At 44.6% G+C, this 19,135-nt stretch overlaps 3 protein-coding genes across 12 annotated transcripts in view; 1 reads left to right on the top strand and 2 right to left on the bottom strand.

Annotated features, from left to right (window-relative positions):
* Window positions 1-9,160, bottom strand: part of MAD1L1 (mitotic arrest deficient 1 like 1) — a 369,315-nt gene extending 360,155 nt beyond the window's left edge. Inside the window, exons 1-7 of one of the 4 annotated variants that reach the window (XR_008973123.1) lie at window positions 8,179-8,323; window positions 7,411-7,558; window positions 5,983-6,123; window positions 4,105-4,284; window positions 2,521-2,645; window positions 1,732-1,813; window positions 976-1,106 (exon numbers count right to left, since the gene is read on the bottom strand). Coding sequence is in view for 3 of the 4 variants with exons in the window: in XM_057416961.1 (XP_057272944.1) it covers window positions 976-1,106; window positions 1,732-1,813; window positions 2,521-2,645; window positions 4,105-4,284; window positions 5,983-6,123; window positions 7,411-7,554 (803 nt within the window). In the remaining variant the exon portion in view is untranslated. Of the gene's footprint in view, window positions 1-975; window positions 1,107-1,731; window positions 1,814-2,520; window positions 2,646-4,104; window positions 4,285-5,982; window positions 6,124-7,410; window positions 7,559-8,178; window positions 8,324-9,044 lie in introns of those variants that run through there. The other 3 variants (XM_057416961.1, XM_057416962.1, XM_057416960.1) reach the window with 3 other exon arrangements.
* A 697-nt stretch (window positions 9,161-9,857) lies between these two features.
* Window positions 9,858-13,506, bottom strand: MRM2 (mitochondrial rRNA methyltransferase 2). Of its 2 annotated transcripts, none has more exons than XM_057416777.1 (3): window positions 13,222-13,506; window positions 11,275-11,546; window positions 9,858-10,590 (listed from the first exon to the last, which is right to left on the bottom strand). In XM_057416777.1, exons 1-3 carry the CDS (start codon window positions 13,242-13,244, stop codon window positions 10,166-10,168), a joined length of 720 nt encoding a protein of 239 aa, XP_057272760.1. In that variant the 5' UTR covers window positions 13,245-13,506; the 3' UTR covers window positions 9,858-10,165. The 2 variants fall into 2 exon arrangements, with proteins under 2 accessions (XP_057272760.1, XP_057272758.1); XM_057416775.1 differs by lacking the exon at window positions 13,222-13,506 and adding an exon at window positions 12,242-12,296.
* On the top strand, window positions 11,982-19,115 carry NUDT1 (nudix hydrolase 1). Of its 6 annotated transcripts, none has more exons than XM_057416779.1 (5): window positions 11,996-12,089; window positions 12,951-13,107; window positions 13,889-13,980; window positions 15,935-16,099; window positions 18,095-19,115. In XM_057416779.1, the coding sequence occupies exons 2-5, from the start codon at window positions 12,956-12,958 to the stop codon at window positions 18,367-18,369; spliced, it is 684 nt and encodes a 227-aa protein (XP_057272762.1). In that variant the 5' UTR covers window positions 11,996-12,089; window positions 12,951-12,955; the 3' UTR covers window positions 18,370-19,115. The 6 variants fall into 6 exon arrangements, with proteins under 6 accessions (XP_057272765.1, XP_057272762.1, XP_057272761.1 ...); XM_057416778.1 differs by lacking the exon at window positions 11,996-12,089 and adding an exon at window positions 12,705-12,747; XM_057416780.1 differs by lacking the exons at window positions 11,996-12,089; window positions 18,095-19,115 and adding exons at window positions 12,723-12,747; window positions 16,362-16,890.
* Window positions 19,116-19,135: the final 20 nt, after the last annotated feature.

Genomic DNA, 19,135 nt, shown 5'->3' with positions numbered 1-19,135 from the left:
AACACAAGCTGTAACACAGCAAGTGGCAGACACTGGGGCTTTCTGAGTGCTCTGTGATGGCTGAGTATGTTTGACACTGCTTAAGGTGTGCAAGGGTGAGAAGATAAAACTGTTTGTAAAAAATGACCTTTAATTTGTTGATAGCACGTTTCTGTGCACAAAACACCCAAGCATGAGAAAAGATTCCAAGATAACTAATTTAAAATTATAATGAAACAAGAACAGAAACAAAGCCAAGAGATTTAATTTTAGGATAAGAAAATGCTGGTAAGGTCAGGCATGTAACTCAAGGGTTTTTATTTAAGATACACCAAAAGATTGGAATTAAGTTTACTTTAACAAAAGAAAATAAAAATCTCCAAGGCAACTTATTTCATAGTTCACAGGAATTTAATATTTCAAATTAATTGCCACTTCAGAGACCCAGGTCTATATCAGAATGCTTTAGACACTTAAACTTTCCAAACATGATGCTGGAACACCAAGCCTCTAAAGCAGTGGCAACAATAACTAAGCAAAAAGAGTTATTAAAGTGATCACTCTATGCTCTACAGGGATTCCTTTCCCAAAGCTGTACAGAGCTCATCGCTATCTTTAAACACTGAATTTTGTTCTAACAAACAGATGACAGAATATATCTAACAAACATTCAGAACAATCAATACACATTCTGTGAGGCTCTCACTGTGTTTAGGGAGATCACCCAGATCCTGTCAAATCCTCTGGTAGCCATCACAACCTGCTCAATTCAGACCCAGTAGTTATATGTAACATTTAAGCTTCCTTCTAAAGTTTCCCATATGGAAGCCCAACACAGGGATTTGAAAGTACATATAGTGCAAATGTAGCAGGTACAGAATCATAGAATAGTTAGGGTTGGAAAGGACCTTAAGATCATCTAGTTCCAACCCCCCTGCCATGGGCAGCGACACCTCACACAAGCTAACCCTCCCAACAATTGAGCCCTTCTTTCACCTGAAGTAGGCATTTTCCTCCTTGAGTTGGCGCAATTCCCGTTCCATTTTTGGCAGACGAGCCAGTTCTGTCTTCATGTTCTTGACAATTAAAGCATCATGTTCCTGCTGGGAGAGCTTCTGTTCCAGATCCTAGAAAATACGGGATGGCAAGAGGACAGCAACGATTAACTTGGAACTCATAAGAGCTATTCCTCCATTGTAATTTTTAAACTCGAATCAATGACTTGCATGACATTGGAAGGGAAGTCAGTGGGTCATCTGGCCCAATCCATCACTCAAAGCAGGGATAACTCTCGTTCCACTTGTAACACCTGGGCTGGCCTCTTCCCTACACCTATGTACCTTAAGTTCCTAACAAAACAAGATCTCCACTAATCATTAAGAAGGACCCACTTCTAGTGAACATTTTGCAGGGCAATCTTGTGCTCTGCCACAAGATGAAACAGTGTTCCTGTCAAGCACTGCAGAAGGATATAAATCACCTTTCTATTGAGAAAGCATAGGTAGATGCTTTTTCTCAATCAATTGATACAACAAAGATGAAGTGTTTCATGTTACAGTTAATCACAAGTAGTCTGGACCACCTAAGTCAATTTAGCCAAATTCAGCTCTTGCTGGCCACCTGATCAGATTCTTACATGACAAACTAACGTCTTATTTCTGCAATAGTATTTATGTTTAGAAAAACACTGTTCTGTTCTTCCATGGGAGAGATTAACAACTAAACCTTTATATAGCCCACAGAATTTCTTACCTTAATCTTCTGTTCATATTCTGCTAGATGGGATTGGTTTGCTTGCAACATCTGGATTTGCTGACAAGCTTCTTGCCATTTTCTATTAGATGTACATACAAGAGGCACTTAGCACCCAGGAATCACACACCAGAAACCATCTACATGCAGAAGTATCTTTGACAAAGATTTTCAAACGCTATTAACGAGGTATACGGTACTGTTACAGCAGATTGACTCTCTCAGAGTTTCACACGCATACCGTCTCCCTCTAATTTAGACAGAAAAATACTAATTTTAATAAAAACATGCATCTTGAGAAACAATCAAAAATTAAAGCCACCTTAACTTTGAAACCAGCAAATACACACCCACAGTAAATAAAGAGCACCTTTGAAACTGAGGAGTTGAACTTAGTAAACGAGTTAAAAAAAAAACCAACACACTCATATCTTTCAACTACCTCTCAACTAGGAGTTAAGGCTTGGTATTTTTGTTCTGTTCAGCCTATAAAGTTCAGATTAGCCTTTCCCACCCACATGCCTTCTGCTAACTGTCTACCATGAACTTAAAATCTCAGTGATGTCTCATGTTCAAGTTTGGGTTTTTGTTTTTTTTTTTCCTCAAGGTACAATTAAATCGCACCTCAGAGCTAGTTCTAAACAACGGTTATAACCTGCACATCCAGATCAAAGAACCCCTTTGAAGATCGGAAATCAAACGCTGTGGAAAGTTTTCTGAGTGACAACAGCTACAGAAGACTGAAGTTTTGTTTGCCTTTTTCTCCCTAGTCACTGATCCCCTGCTTACTTATGTTGAACATCCAGCTGTTCCATCAGTTCCTGCTTCTGAGAGTCTTGGCTTGTCATCTGCATCTCTTGATTCATTTTACTCCATTGCAGTTCTGAGATTTTCCCTTTTAATACAGTGATTGTCTGAAGTAATGGAAAGAAAGAATAAACACAGAAGGCTATGACTCTCCAAGCCAAATATTATGGATGGTGATAGACAGAAATCATATCCAAATTAAAAGTACAAACAGTGTATCTAGAAACAATCCCACTCTTGCAAACCTTCAGACCTGCAAACTCACCTCAAAAACAAAGGCGAGAGAAAGTAATTTAGTTGCTTTCATCTGTCACCCAAATTGTCATTTCCATTACCTATTAAGTGGGTGACCTCAAACTGGCATGAAAACTATCAAGCTTCAAAGCTAGATGATGATAAAACACAACTATATATATTAAAGTAAAAACATTACCCCACAACCATTCCAAATTAAATCTTGAAACACAGCCAAAATGAAAGCATCTGTGTTTGCCTCAACTAAATGCCAGCTGCATTTTGCTTTCCTTAAAGGTAGGGATCGAGTGGATTTTAAAATGTTCTAAATATCTTCATTCTAAAGAAAACCTCACAGGTTTGTTTCAAATAGCCAACATTCATCTCCCTTTAACAGAAAAATCTCAAAACATTCCATATGTAAGGTGTTTTCTAAACTGAGAGTCATGTAGGGTGCTCCTCTTGATACTGATGGCTATAATAAAAAGAACACAAAACCAGAAAGGTTGCACACATTTCATACATGGGTTTAGTTTCTGTCATATGCCATCACTGTCTCCCTGTTTTTAAGCACCAATAAGTGGCACATTACATGTGTTTACCTGCTTTATCACGCAAATATTTCCAGTGATAGCTAGGCAGCTGAAAGGCTTAAGGACTCTAGAGGTACCCAGCTGATGCAGTTAACAGAAAAGTTACAAATGCACTAGCTGAACTTAACTAGAATGGCATCTGAAGAGGCTAAAAGGATGGTCTTCTCATCACAGAGAGCTGAAATCAGAATTATCCAAGCATTCATTCTACAGTGGAACACAAAAGCACCTAAGACATTTCAGGAAGAACGACTTTGTATGTAACTTTGGTCTCCTCCAGTCTACAATTTTCCCTACTTCCCTCAACACCTTCCCATTTTACCTCCTCCATCATTTCCCCTTTCTTTATCCAATGTCATGTAACCTGACTTAAAAACCTAGGTGATTTATACTGCCTTGCACTTTTTTCTCCTTTTCTGTATCCATCTAAGAAATCCCTTCTCATTGTTAATTAACACAGTGACAGCTTCTGTGTTAAGTGACACACTTAACAAGTGACCTGCTCACTTGTCTCTGGATTGGTTAAGCTCTAACCTTTGACAGCAAACAGACACATACCACCAGGGTTTATTCCTAAATACAGTGCTTCCAATTGTTTTGTCTGGGTTGTTGGTTTTGTTTGGTTTGGGGTTTGTCTTTTTTTTTATTTTTTAATCAAAAAGGGGATTTTCTATTCGCAAGACCTTCAAAGTCAGTCACCGGAAGCTACAAAGGGATTAAAAATTTACTCTGTTCTTACTTCATTGGCTTCAGCTAATTTGCTCTCCTTCTCTTGCAGCTTCTTACTCATTGTCTCCATGCTCTTCTTATAGCATTTGCTCATCTCCATTTGTTCTTTCAGTTTATTTTCAGCTTCTGTTTCCCTTTCCTGATATTGCTTTATGCGCGTGAGCAGCTCCCGGTTACGGTCAGCCTCTCGCTTGTAATAGTAAAAAAACAAAACACAAAGAGACATAAGAGGAAAGTAGCACAAAACTGAAGCTGTTTTGGTTCCTCCCGTCCCCATTCCTCATCGCAGTGGTCAGAGCACTATCAGGGGCAAAAATCTTACCAACAGCAATTCAGCGTCAAGGACCTACACAGGGCAAAGGAGCTAGAAAATTAAGAGGCAGTCAAAGCGATCTGGAAGACTAAGACATGAAGATGAGAACACAGACGTGACTCCATTGCACGCTCAAAGATGAAACCATTTGATGCCGAATTTGAACCTGACCCATGCATAGCAAATTGACTTCCAGAAACTCAGATCTCAACAGTTGGGTTAATAAGACAAACTTCCCTCTGCAACTTCTGGAAGTTGTATGAGGATATTTAACATAAAAGAAACAGGGTTTAAACACACAGTATTATCAATACAATAAATATTTTTGCCCTCTGGAAACTTCTCATATACCATTTCAGTTTATTCCTACCACAAATTGATTATTGAAAAAATGTGTAGTAAATTGCTTTGCTAATCAAAGCAAATCGAGACATGGATTTACATAGTAAGCAAGGATTATGCAAAGCAATGTGAGGTTCCCAAAACCTTTATCCACATGACTTGGAAAAACACAGAATCTGAGCAGGGTAATTACCACAGTGCTGGAGATTAGTGCTGCTCCCTTTTTCTGTACCAGTATTTCACGGGTTGCTGTGACTGACTCAACTACATTCCAGTTTGAACTCAGCTTAATCCCACACTTGACTTCAGAGGAACACTGACTTGCTATTTCAGAACCACACACCAAATCTATCACCCAGCACCCTTGTGAAATTCAACAAAACATGCTTAAGAGTTTTTTAAAGGTTTCTTTTTTAATAATCAGCCTCATATAAGATCTTTGTTATGCTACAAAACCCACACATCTACTACTTATTCCAGTAACGTAGCTAAGCAAATATATGTGGGCATCAGACCAGAAAGCAATAAAAGCTCTTCGTCCCCGAGTGAGGCTCACTGTTTTATCGGTGCAAGCTCTCTTGTGTGACAGAGCACAGTTGGCACTGCTGCCACTCCAATTAATTACAGTCACACAAAGTACATGCTGGCAATTGTGCCAGCAGAAGTTTAAATTCATCTGGGAGAAAAACACTTAAATACTTCTGGGAGAAACAAATACTAAATCCTTTTGTTACTGCTACCCATGATGACTTCAGTGCTAAACTAATGGAATCTTGTGATCAGATCATTGGTTTATAAACCAAACCAGGCTCTGACGTTCACATTCTCATGTACATCAGCAAGTTAGTGCAATGCACTGTGAGGGGATCTGCAGAGCAAAAGTTTGTGCTGGGAACTTGACACCCACACCACCACAACATCTGGAGTGAATGCAAATACAGTAAACATATTCCAGGACCATTTACTACAGGTTTGCTGAAGTCTTGTTCTGAAGACAGTGTCTGTTAGCAGTTGGGAGAGCACTAGGCTTGCTCCTGGCCTCCATCTTTCAATTTAGTTTCATCCCAAAAAAAGCTGGCTATACACATTCTGAGACATTTCACTGCAAACCAAAGCACAGCACGAGAAGTCAAGAGTATACACCTGATCCAAACTAAAACACCAACATAGACGTACTACGTATGTTCTGATTTAGGTCTATGACATCAAACCATCTGCAATTGATGTACCTACCTCATAGTTCCTGGCATTGGTATTAGCTGCCTTCTCCAGCTCAATGCGAGCTCGTTTGTGGCTAAGCTCCATTTGCATCTTCTCTCGTTCCACCTGCAGGAGCTGGGATTTGGAGTGGATCTGCCCAGCTTGTTCTTCCATCTCACCAGACCATATGTGAAAACAGACATTACACACCATTAACAACATATAACATTGCTAGCTCCCACCTTGTGCTGTTCAGCTCACACCTGAATGCCACTTCACAAGTTACAAGGAATCTATCGCCATATTTATGGTACTCTCGCACCAACTGCAGATGGGGAAACCAAGAGTTCAACAACACACTCAGAAACCCACATCAAATCAATGTTAGCTGGAAAGAAGCAAATGTCAAGTTCTTCATTCAGAATTTCTCATTCAATCTCTAAAGATACTCTAACAAAATGTACTTCTCTATCTAGAAAAAAAACGTTACTGATGAACTTCCCAAGCCTCATAAAAGTAACAGCAGCTACCCAAGAAACAGAGATCATGTTCCCCAGGAAGTTTAACTGCTGGCAAAATAACATGGTTTTCTAACTGCCACATTACACTTCATTTTTTCATTCCAATTACCCTATAACACAGGCAACATTACTAGAACACCTCATGTCCAAGCCCTGTACACTCAAGACTAAAGAAGACTCTATAAACCAGGAAGAGTCTCCTCTAACCATCTTTGCATCTTTTGCATCTTTTGCAATCCGAGATGTACCACAGACAGAAAATGTATAGGTTTTTTCATTCTAAATGCAAAGCAGATTTATATTAAAAAGAAATCAAGATTATTTTATAGAGACCTAACCAGAAATTATATTAAGACACACAACACAGAAACTTCATTCCAGCCTAATAAACAGTCCTTAGGATCCAAAATGTTAACTTCATGCTTCATGAGCATCAGGCAGCTTACAGGAAAAAGCTCAGAACAAACATGTGGAAACGAACAGCAGTAAACAAGGAAGCACAATTGGTCAGCAGATCAAAGCCACACACAAGGCAAGTCTTTTGCATGTGTCCAGACAAAGGAACTTTAAGGAAGATTGTAAAAAAAGTAACAAAATGACTTGCTAGAAAGTACTAATTGATAAAAGCTCCTTTGTTCAGCAATATGAAAACAACTTAGAATTTAATTCCCTGAGCTAGATGCACTTATAACCAGCAGGGAAAATATTCAAAAGACCTTCCTGAAATTTGTACATGACAGAAATAAATGTCTGACACTTTAAAACAAATTAAAGACTCCCAAATGTTGAAAAAGCAAGCTTTCATTGAGCTTGCATGAGTATCAATCGTAAAAAGAATGGTGAGATCTTCATTAAATCAATCCCAGTCCCTGGAATCAAAAGAAATGTACAACCACACTAAAGCGACCCTGCGAGCATCACCGGGATGAGGACACCTCACCTGCACCCTCTGCTGGTACTGAATCTGCAAGGCGCTCCGAGACGAGCCTGGCGTCGCCGGCCCAGACGCCCCCTCCAGTGAAATGAAGTTGTTGAGGGATCTCAGGGCCGAGAAGACGGTGGTGTTATTTTCGAAGTCATCCATGGCTCTGGAAGTACACAGGAAGTCGTCAGCAAAACATCCAGAGCAAGCTGCGAAATACTGGCTGCTTTGTTAAAAAGAGACACGTTGTTGCCTAAACGTAACACTAAATGGAAGGTCTTCCAGGTCACAAGGTACAAAACTCAATCTGCTGGTCAACGCTGAGATCAACGTGAATCAGAAACCACTATTCAAGCAAGGCAGAAGTTGCAGGCCTCCTAAACGAGAAAACTATGCAAAACAGCCTGTTTTTCCTTGAGCTGTCTACCTGAAATTATTTATTTTGGACAGAGCCTTGGGTGACATGGTTTAGTGGCAGGTGTCCCTGCCCACAGCAGAGGGGTTGGAACTAGATGATCTTAAGGTCCTTTCCAACCCTAGCTATTCTATGATTCTACGATTCTCTCCCAAATCTCAGCCCATAAGTGTGTAAATAAAAGCTATCATAAATCATACAAAACTGAATTTTCCTTTCCTATACAATCAAGGTAACAGTCTGGGATACAAGTTAACATTGTAGGACATGAAGATCTGCAGCACCTAACACTAGTAAACAGAACTTACTACTCTTCATCCAAACACCTGAGGCTGATGGAGGAAGAATTCCATAGTAGCAGCAAATCCTACCTTCTACACAACTTGCCTCTGGTTTCCAAAAAGCACTTTGCAACTGAACTTCCAGCAACAAAACTTCCCAAGGTCACTTCTGTAAGTAAAACTGTCTCCTCATTCACATAAAAGCTCTCACAATTCTTCCTTCAAATCTAGAAGAATATTAACTAAAAGGCCAAAGCCAAAACAAGCCTGGATCCCAGAAAAACCTGCAAAGATTCCCAGGAGACTTCAAGAAGTCTAATGAGCCACACAAAGCCTCAGGACCATGAAAGGCAACCGCATCCACACAGCCCTGTACCAAAGGCACAGACTAGGGTCTAACTTTCAGAGCAACACAGCTGTTACTCTGGATTTATACCACTGCGAAGAGGAGATGTAATATTAACATAGGCAACGGATCAGCCAAAACCCAAATGAAAACGTTTATTCGCAGTAAGTACCTCAGTACCTCATGTAAATCAATTCAGGAGACACCACTGCCAACAGGTAATCCTGCACAGAAAGCCTGATTTGAAATCACGAACAACGCTAAAAATTAAAAGGACAAGCGTGTCCCCGCTGCACAAAACCCGCTCTCAAAGGTGCCCCGGGCACCGCAGGGGGGGGGTTTCCCTCACGGACCCCCCGAGGGCACACAGGGGGAGCGGGGCCTCAGCAGTGCCCACAGCCCTGCCCAGCCTCGGCCGCCCAGGGGTAGGAGGAACAGGGACAGGGCACAGCCTCCCTTTCCCGCTCCTACGACAGCGGACTCGGCCGGGAGCGACAGCCGAGCAGCGGGAGCGGGGCAGGAGGGGAGCGGCGAGCCGGGCTGTGCCGGTCCGGTCCGAGCGGAGCCAGCGGCCTCCCGCCCGCCCTCAGGCGCTCCCACCCTCACTCACCGCCGCGCGCGCCCCGCTTGGATCTCCCTCCTCGCCCCGGCGCCGAAATCGCACGAGAACTCGCGCCCAGCTCTCGCGAGAACAGCGCCGCGGGCCGCCGTAAGGACGGTACTAGGAGCGCATTCCGCCCCGGCCTCCGCGCTGTACCGTAATGACCCGAGGCAGCGCCATTGAGGCGTGGGGGTAACGGGCTTCTGTGGGGCTTTCCTTACCAAACTCATACAAAGCAACACCCCGCTTCTTAGTTTAGGGAATCGGGAGGTTTCAAAGCAGGTGGAATTCGATAACCCTGTAAGCAATCCCAAATGAGCTGTCTGCAATGAGAAAGATCTGGAAGCCTTCAACCAGACGCTGTCAGGAGCTCCTCTTGCAACTCTGCCACAGTCAGCCGGATAAAAGCGCTGTTTAATGTGAAAGTTGTCACTTCCCAATAAACTGATCTTATCTTAGCAGTAGCTAAATTTCTTTGTGCAAAAGGAATTCCAGCAACTCAATCAGTAACCTTCCCTGTCTGGGATCCAAGGAATACTTCATCATTTCACCTAAGAGATAGCATTGGTCAAATATAAAGTATTACTGAAAACAGAAGGGAAGCTACCTTCTGGGTGATGATACCGACCCTGACAGGCACAAAAACGTTATCTATTTTTACACACACTGATAAATTGCACCGGCTTTAAAGAATTCTAAGCCACCAAATTGGTTTAGAATGCCCTTGATGTTCCCTCTCATTCCGACAGCCACCTTTTATGGTTAACCTCACATGGGGCAACATTAACAGTGCACTGATTTTCAAGCACGCATTAAAACCTTGTAAAATCACTGTTTTATTTCCATTTCCATTACTCCAAGCCCCACAGGTCACCTTTCAGATTGCTCCTCTCCATTCCCAACTGTTTTCTCCACAGGTGAGAAGTTAGATTGGATGCTTCTGCTGGGATAATTAGCAGATATAGGCAGCAGGGGACCACCCTTGTTATTTTTGTATGTGATGTACTTTGTAACAGTCATGGCAGATTTCCCCAGGGTCTGAATGGTGGGATTTTGCATTAAACACACAGCAGATTTGGGTTTCCAGTGAGTGTCTGATCACCTGTTTGATAATCTGCAGTTCTTAGCCTTCATTTCCCTTTATACAGTCTTGCCAAATAGTAAGATTCAGCAGAGTCCTTCCTGCTGGCGTGAGGCTTTATAGTTCTCACATCTTGGAACTGCTCCTTCAATCTGTTCTGCAGAAGACGGGACTCATGCCCATCCCAGAATTTACAGAGCAGCGTTCCTTTTGGCTTTAAAATACTTTGGGATACCTTCAGAAGCCCTAAACATAGATTGATCAGCTTCTGGTGATCCAGTTCTTTGATGCCTGTTGCATTAGGTGCTATGTCGCTCAAGATAACATCCACCTTCTCTGCAGGAAGCAGACTCTGAATCCTCCTCAGCGTGTTTGGGTCTGCAATGTCAGCCTCTGACAGGAAGACTGCTCCTTCCAGAGGAGCAATCCGAAGGAGGTCAACACCAAGGACGAAGCCAGTGGGGACAGCAGGATCTAGATAAGAACGAATGACACACTGAACACTCATAATGGTTGCAAACAACCTCCACAGTACGAGCTCTGTGCTAGTCATTAAACAAAAAACGCATCACCTGCCAGATCTGGTCTTCTTATCCTTAGACAATTTGCTACATGTGTCTGGATGGATGGTTTGCTGTAAACTAATCCATTCAGGATGTGAAAACTCAAATACTTTGGATAAGCAAGGGGTATTTTTCTTGGTTTTCTTCTGCTCTTTCAAGGCTGACAGTCCAGAAATGCTGGATGCTAGTAGAGATGGTTAACACCTTATCTTGGAAATATTAATAGCTTAAAACACACAAACTGGATATAGTGGGTACTATCAATTTTCAAGAAAGGAAATAAAATATCAGGAAAGCCAAGGTACCTCCTGAGGCCACATCCATGGCAGAACGGGATGAAGGGATCTTCCCCATATCATTTAAACAGAACAGTAGCACCACGTTAAGTTTTAATTTCACAAATATGATGTCTCCAGACCATAAGAAAGAGTTCCTGTTCCTCACTGCCACATATCTTCACACCTCTGTCAGTGAGTCCTGGCATTTACCAGTATCCATAATCCATTCGCTACACCACCACCACCACAACCGAGATTTCCCACACACCTCAAGATGAGCAGCATCCCCATCTTGCCTGCCAACAACACGCACTTACCGGTACCTAAGGCATTGACTCTCTCTACAGCAACCTGACTCCAAGCACCGGGCGCCGCTCCACAGTCAAGAACGGAAAGCCCGGGACGAAGAACATGAAGCTTGTCATCCATTTCCAGTAACTTGAAGGCACTTCGGCAGCGGTAATGCTGCTGCTTCGCTGCCTTGACAAAGGGATCCTTCACGTGCCGCTCCAGCCACCAGTGCTCAGTGCCAGTTTTCTTCAGAAACCTCACTGTGGTGTGGAGACATTTGCTCACCAAATGCCAACAGCTGCCCGGTAAGGAAGGCAAGTTATTCAATCAGTACATAATCACAGAAGGGATAGGGTTGGAAAGGACCTTAAAGCTCATGGAGTTCCAACCCCCTGCTATGGGCAGGGGCACCTTCCACTGGACCAGGTTGCTCCAAGCCGCATCACTATGTGTCTCAAAGGTCTCTATATAGCTAATTAATTCTAGCTGCACCTCCATCTCCTCCCAGGCTCACAAAAAAAGCCGTCAAAATTGAGATTCATGATGCCTTTCGTTACCCGGTCCAGCCCCAACCAAAGGGCTGTGTTTGGAGTTAACCTCACAGGTTATCCTGAGGTGAGACAGAGGGGCCCCCTCATAGACAGCTCTTCCCTTCTGCTCTGCCGTTTGTGTTCCAAGGCCCGCAGGGCCACGCCATGGCAGCCCGACCCCAGCACACCACAGGCTGCCTCAGAGGGGCGGCTGGGGGTACCTCAGCCCCTCGGAGGAAGGAGGGTTGCCTCAGCTCCGCCATGTCTCTGGGCAGAGCACACCACCAACCTCTGCCACCACAGCTTCCCAGGTCACTAACCCCCTCTCCGGCGTTCCCAGCAGTGACAAACCCAAAACGCACGGTACCCGTTTCTGAGGGAAGCTTACGGCGCCGCGGGTAACACCAACCCTTCCCGGCACACCCCACCACCCGACGGCTGCCTCAGCGGCCCCGCCACGCACCTACCCCCGGCGGCAGCGGCGGCGGCAGCACCGACCCGCCTCCCCGCCATGGCGGCCGCCTCAGCCCGCCCCGCCTTCCCTCCCCTCACGGCTGCCGCAGGCGGGGCTGGAGCGGCGGCGGCGGCGCGGGAAGGGCCGCACCGGGCCGGGCCTGCTCTGAGGTGGTGGCTCAGCGGTGGGAGGGAGGGGGACAGGGCCGGGGGAATGGGGGCTGGTGTTGGAGCGGCCGGGAGGGGGGGGTGACGACGAGAAAGTAGGGGCAGCCATAAGGGAAGATCATGAGGGGTGCCCAGGGGTGGCCATGAGGGGAAGGGGCAGCAGCTATATAGTGTGGGCCGCTGTTGTGGGGGGAAATGAGGGGTGGCTGTGAGTGGAGGTCTTGAGGGGACGTCAGTTTGCCCTTAGTGGACTTGGCAGTTCAGTTGGGCTTTACCATCGTAAAGGTCTTTTGCCATCTGGTTGATTCTATGGCGGATTCAGGGAGAGGGTGCTGGGAGAACAGGAGGGTTGGTGAGGAATGCTAGAGAAGCAGGCACTGGGGACCGAGGGTTTGGGCTGGGGATGGCAGGGACCAGGCATTTGGGGATGGCTTGATGGGTGTGTGGGGTAGAGGAGCTGCCTGCACCCCGTGTGATGGAGGAGCAGCTTGCCCTCCCCTCCGAGGGGTGCCGGGAGCCCTTGGTGCAGCGTGTCCTCATCTCCTGCCCAGGAGCCATGTACACCACCAAGCTCTTCACCCTGGTCCTGGTGGTGCAGCCGCAGCGCGTCCTCCTGGGCCTGAAGAAACGAGGGTTCGGTGCCGGGCTGTGGAATGGCTTCGGTGGGAAGGTGCAGCCAGGGGAGAGCATCGAAGAGGCTGCTCGGAGGTGAGCTGGTGCCATGGGGAGAGGTGGGTTCAGGGCACAGGAGGTGTTGGATCGTTTGTGGTGGGGTTACTGCAGCTCAGCCGATCAGTAACGCCCTTGGAACCAGTGTGTTACCCACCGGTGCTGTCCTGAGCCATCTCTGAACAGAAAATGGCCTGCTCCGCAGGCGATGAGGGATCGGCCACATGAACAGGGAAAGGGGATGGCTCCCCATTGCTGTCATCTGCAAATCTTTAACTGTTGTCCAGTCTATGAGTAACTGGAAGTGAGCATCCTCCCTCCCAAAGACTGATCTAAACTGAGCCTTTGTCTGCTAGCAGTGGGCAGAAGTTCTTGCACTGTTCAGAAAGGTGCAAAGTTTAATCATGGCTGCATAGCAGAATTACAGCTTATGCCAGCAAACTGCTTAGTGTTTAATGTTGAACAGATGCTGCCTTCCAGTAGTGAAAACGTAGTAGCAAAACAGAGATTTTTAGGGGTCCCTTATGAAAGGCGCTGGTGAAATTTATGATTTGACTTCATGGCGGCATTTGAAGCCTTAATGCTGAGTTGGGGAATTGAACTCCATCAGCACAGAGGTACAATAGCATTTCTGAAGCTTTTAGTACTCATTCCTCAGAGTTCTTCTGTTTAGTCAGTAAAATGAAATAGCAGATGGCAGCTGAATTGCTAAACTCCTCTAAAATTTAGGTACCTCATTCTTTATACAAACATTGCTGATACAAAGCCACACTTTGCCACTTCCTCTGTTTCTGATAAATGCCCCAATTTGCCCTTGCAGCTGCAGGAAGATGAGTGTTGGTGTAGCTCAACAGCTACCCAACAGCTTTTTCCCTGAACCATCTGTGCCAGTACAACCGCCTGGGTTCTGTGGTGAGCTCTTCCAGGGATACAGGAGTCCTCTCTGCAGGTGTTAACGTACCTCATGCTTACATTGTGGCTTTTCATGTAATTTGTCATCTCTAAGAGGAGGGAGACTTGTTTTGTTACTTAATTCAGGCCTCCATTTGCTAGGCTTGCACTGCCACTGTGGTGTGAAATGATTGAATTTAGCATTTGGTTTCCTAGGTGTGTGTTTGCCTAGAGTGAGAAACTGGAGCTTTAGTCTATATGAGTTGTCAAAGTGAGGAAGGTGTCACCCATCCCAGTGCAGTGTGTGCCGCAGGAACAGCCAGTGCCTGCTGCTGTGGAGTGCAGAACAGTCCAGTCCTCATCCCTTTCCATGCAGCTGGTAGGACTCACTGCAACGACATCACTGATACCAGCTGAGCAGGAAGCAGTCCCCAGAGCCAGGTAGACACAGCCTGCCTTCCTGGCAGGAACACCACTATAGCTACTTTAGGTGCAAATCTCCTCCAAGAAGCATCACACAGTCCAAAGCAAACTTACCTTGGCTGCTCTGTATTCAGGGCTGGGGTATTAGGCCATGGTTCTGTGTTGCACTGTCTCAGTTGGCTTTGCACTGGTGTAAGGTGTGAAGTGTCCTCACAGCACTGATAGTTAAACATTAAGCTGAAACATGAGCAAGTTTCCTCTGTCTGTTAAGATTCCTATCTTCCATTGGGTACATCACATTCCTGTGAGCACCTGGGCACTCATGGCTCCTCCCTGGCACATCTTGTAAGGGGAATACTTAGTTCATTATTTTCAGTTTGCTCCCTGTAATGTTTCTACTTCCTATATACGGAGCCAAACAGCCAACAGATAAATTGCTTGGAGAACCATAGCAGTGTTGTACTTTGTTATTCAATTATCGCAGCCTGTCAAATGAGGCTTTTAGATTTGCTGCTGGAAAACTGCCTCTGTTTTAAACACAGTTGCTCAAGGAAACTAAAATTAGCTAAGCTATTTAGTTGGAACATGATTTTGAAGGATGGGACCCATGAAATCGATGCCAAAGAAAGCTGGAGCCTTAAAGAGCATTTCCATTACATTTTGAAATTAAGTGGCTGCCAAATATTCAACTACATCAATTATTAACCTTAACTGAAGATGCATTGTTTCCAAGCATTCCTTACTTTTGTCCATTAGAAAAAACATTTCTAACTTCAAGTTATGCTGACTCTGTTAGGGGTAGGCTAAAATAAAATAAGCCCTAAGCACACAGCACAAAGAGAGCAAGTAACTGAATGTGCTTCGAGTAGCTGTGCATGCTGACGAATGGGAAAGAGCTGTCTGGCAAGTCCTTCAAACTGCTCTTTAAGTCTTCCCTTGTAGCTTCTCCTTATGCTAAATGTACTTCCAAGCAGCAGAAATAGAAAGTTTACACAACTGCTTTGTGTTTTTATGTGGCATTTGAATGGGAAATGGTATTCCTAACTCTGCGTGCAAATGATGTTAGTAGCGTGTAGTGTTCTTTAAATTAGGTTCAGTTAACCTCAGAAGTAGCTGAGTTTGTTGCAGTACAGCTGCTTCAGTATTCCTTACCTGCTTCTCCACACTTCTAAAAGCTTCAGCTTGAAGTTGGCAAAGCCAACAAAGCATATCTTGGAGTTCTTAAACCACATCCAGCTACAGTCATACAAGCGTTAGCCCACTTCTAACTCATCTAAGATCTTCATGTTGTAAGGGATGTAAATCACGCTAAACAATTTTTCCTGAATCTTCCATTTCCAACATAGACTGTTTTCCTACCAGCCTTTAGGAGCTTAGAGTAACACAGGAGCTAGTCTGACTTGGCTGTTCCGTGGTGTCAGTCAGTAGGGGCTGTGCCCTGCTCCGTTTTGCAGGTGCGGCGTTCATCTTTAGTTTACTAGAAGAGTTTTAAACGTGCAAGTAAAGCTAACAACTGCTTTTTGGTTCTCCCACTGCTTGCTTTCATGTGAAGAAGTCTATTTCTTGTGCAGGGAGCTCCTGGAGGAGAGCGGACTGACTGTGAACACCTTGCAGAAGATGGGTCAGATCACATTTGAATTTGTGGGCAACTCTGAACTCATGGAGGTTCACGTTTTCCGGGCAGATGATTTTCATGGAGAGCCAACAGAAAGCGATGGTAAGTGAGGGGAAGGAAGGATGCGCATTCTCTTCTGAGACAGTACTGCTCTTTGGAAATGCAGAACTATTCATGCCAAAATCCCTTTGCGAAGGGATGGAGCTGAGCTGTAGAGTGGAACTTACTGACACATACTCAAAGGGGGGGTTGGAACTAGATGATCTTAAGGTCTTTTCCAACCCTAACTATTCTAAGAGTCTATGAGGAAAACACCCCCAGGAGAAAGTCTCACACCAAGTTGTTTTGTTTTTTCTGCCACCAGAAATGCGTCCCCAGTGGTTTCAGCTGGATGAGGTGCCGTTCAGTCGCATGTGGGCAGACGATATCTACTGGTTTCCCCTTGTGCTTCAGAAGAAGTTGTTTCGGGGCTATTTTAAGTTCCAGGGACAAGACACAATCCTGGAGCACAACCTGAAAGAAGTGGAGGAAGTTTAAGAAAACAGAAGCAGTCAACCCACGTGCTGCTGCCCACACTGGGCTAGAACACCACGAGTACTACTTCCAAGGGTCTTCTTTCTCAGCTCTCCAGCAAAGAAGCTGATATGTCAGGTCACTGGGAAGTAACCAGGAAAATAAGGGGACTTCCTAGAGCAGAAATAAAAGTAACGAGGTTGTCCATGCTGTGAAGTCCCTGGCGGTGTTACATACACTTCAGCCAGGGTTATGTGATCACAGCTATTAAAAACATAGTGTTAACTCTTTCCTGCATAGCTGAATGATGTTTTAGGCTTTCCCCTCATGGCTGGAAATGTTTTTTTTTAAAAGATTAAAGCTATTTTTTAGTAAAAGCATGCGTTGCTCTGTTGTTAAATGTTGGCTGCCTTCTCTGCGGGTTAAGGGCCTTTCAGGAGTTGGCTTCCTTTCACAGAAGCATTAAGTGGACAGTGATGCAGCAGAATTGATTATCTTCTCTCTGCCAGCTTCTATCCAGTTCCTTATTCAGCATTAACTCCTGGGGTAAGGCAAAGCTTGACCAGCACTGTGAAAGCCCTTTGTAAAATATGTTGAACAAAATCAACTTTGAGCAAAACCACATTGCAAAGTGCCATCACCTATGGCTGCAAGCTTCGCCGTGCGTTGGCTGCAAGTGACCTGCTCAGCCCAACTCAGCACACTGGGCAGCAAAGGCTGAATGAAACCATGCTAGAAATAACACATCACATATGTAACTTCTTACACAAGTTTTGTTTGGTTTTTGGTTTAAACTTTTACAAACACATAACACAGATAGACTCTTGGAATGTAATATAGGCTCTGTAAACATTTCCAGTCTAACAGCTGTAGTAATAGTTCTTTAATTCCTGCATTTGGATAAAGTGCTTCATACATAAGGCTATTTGAGCAAAGCAAAGATACAGGATATTCCAGGCAGGCAAAATTCACACCCTCTGAACAAGATTGTTTGTTCTTGTCTCCCTCCAGCAGTTCTGAATGATTTATAGCAGTCAAAAATGCCCTTCTTCATGTGCTCAGGAAGTTACAGCTCAGACAGAAGATAAGAGTTAACACCTTAGGATCTTGCTTTTGCTTTTGTGCTGCACGGTTATTTACAGAGTTCTTGATACTCCCCTCTGTTCCTGACATAGCATTAAGAGGTTCTGGCTGTTCTGGTGGAGAGAAGGGCTCGAGGTAAGCAGAGAAAATAGGCACAAGGAGATAGGTAGCTTGTAGCAGGGTGCAAGACCTGACTGTGTCATAGGAAAGGGGGTGACTGGCAGCTGATACCTGTGATGTTAGTTTGGGTTATTTCCTGGTGGAAACTAAATGGCAAGCTGAGAGAGAGCAAGTTATTTTCTATTACCTCCAGGAACAGCAAGTAACTCCAGGAACACTTTAGGAAGGAAAAGAACAAGTGTGGCTCATGCTTGCACTTCTATTTGCTATCTCCTCTTTAGCTCCTGTCAAAAAGCAGTGATGGTATTACTCCTACCCAGCTGTAGAGACTGACATGTTTTAAACAAGTTGTGTCCCCAGCTGGTGATCTTTGTCTTTTAGGAAAGAGCACAAACTTAAGATTGGAAATTAGCCTGGTAGAAATTCCAGGAATTACACCCTTGCACGATCAAAGTAGAAGAGTAAAAGCACTGGAATGCAGCAAGGCACTGCTGAACATTGAGGAACAACTTGCAAAGATGGCAGGAGGGGAAAGCAGGATCAAAGATGAAGGTTCTATTGTAAATACAGTTTTGAAAGCCTTTCAACACGACACTGGTCAAAAAGCCTCTATATTGCCACTTCACAGCTCGGAGCAGAGGAGACCTCAAGAGTGACAAACACATATATAGCCCTTTTGATAAAACAGTTTTCAGGCACGGTTTCAGGTTCTCAGCTGTTTACTACCCTGATACCTCCGCAACAGGTTGGACAGACACTGACAGGAACATTGGAGGCCTTTTCTACCATCACTGTTGAACACATGAAAAGCCCTGTGACCTCCAGCAACACACAGAAAGCTTCCACTCAAGAAGGCACATTAACTCTTTGGCACTACATCTTACAGGAGCATCAGTTCTTGGACAGGCATCAGTTAGTCTCCTAGTTTGATTAGTGTTTAGCGCAATCTACCCAGCTACCAGCAACGGAACCAACTCCATTAAATCTTGTTCCTACCCTTGGGTATAGCTGGGCTGTTTGCTGCAGAAGGCAATAGCATGGAGGTAACTAGAACCGATTCTCCTACACTGATGAGGGGAGATAAAACAATTGAAGTCAACTGGGTTGACTCCCTGCTGTATCCCTCAAGAGGAAGGAAGCTTTGTGCTGCTCCCCAAGCCTGGCAGATCCATAAACTAAACAGAACAAATACAGTAAGGAAACCCCTCACATATTGAGGTAAACATAACAGTGCTATTTGCACACTGACCAGTCTCCCAAAAATAAGATTAGCAAACTAAGGGCTGTATGAAATAGTGTAGGCAGGTATTTAGGAATGAGACAGAAGCTTGACAGTCCAGTATGAGAGAAACTCTGAAAGTGCCATTAGTTGTATCAGCTTTGAGAATACCAGGCCTCTGTTCTCAAAATAAGTGAACAGAG

This window comes from Pezoporus wallicus, unplaced genomic scaffold (genome assembly GCF_028554395.1).
Source record: "Pezoporus wallicus isolate ANWC-B61680 ecotype Strahan unplaced genomic scaffold, APGP_CSIRO_Pwel_v1 scaffold_7392, whole genome shotgun sequence".
Classification (NCBI taxonomy): Eukaryota; Metazoa; Chordata; class Aves; order Psittaciformes; family Psittacidae; genus Pezoporus; species Pezoporus wallicus.
The sequence above is the reverse complement of the archived record's forward strand: the minus strand, read 5'-3'. Positions and strand labels throughout refer to the sequence as shown.

Coding starts and splice junctions, on each gene's coding strand:
- MRM2 (XM_057416775.1), bottom strand. CDS start 12,291: ATGGCGGGGAGGCGGGTCGGTGCTGCCGCCGCCGCTGCCGCCGGGGGT. Junction 11,547..12,241: donor GCCGCTGCCGCCGGGGGTAG/GTGCGTGGCGGG, acceptor CTTACCGGGCAG/CTGTTGGCATTTGGTGAGCA. Junction 10,591..11,274: donor AGTCAATGCCTTAGGTACCG/GTAAGTGCGTGT, acceptor GTTCTTATCTAG/ATCCTGCTGTCCCCACTGGC.
- NUDT1 (XM_057416779.1), top strand. CDS start 12,956: ATGTACACCACCAAGCTCTTCACCCTGGTCCTGGTGGTGCAGCCGCAG. Junction 13,981..15,934: donor ACAACCGCCTGGGTTCTGTG/GTGAGCTCTTCC, acceptor TTTCATGTGAAG/AAGTCTATTTCTTGTGCAGG. Junction 16,100..18,094: donor AGAGCCAACAGAAAGCGATG/GTAAGTGAGGGG, acceptor TTTGTCTTTTAG/GAAAGAGCACAAACTTAAGA.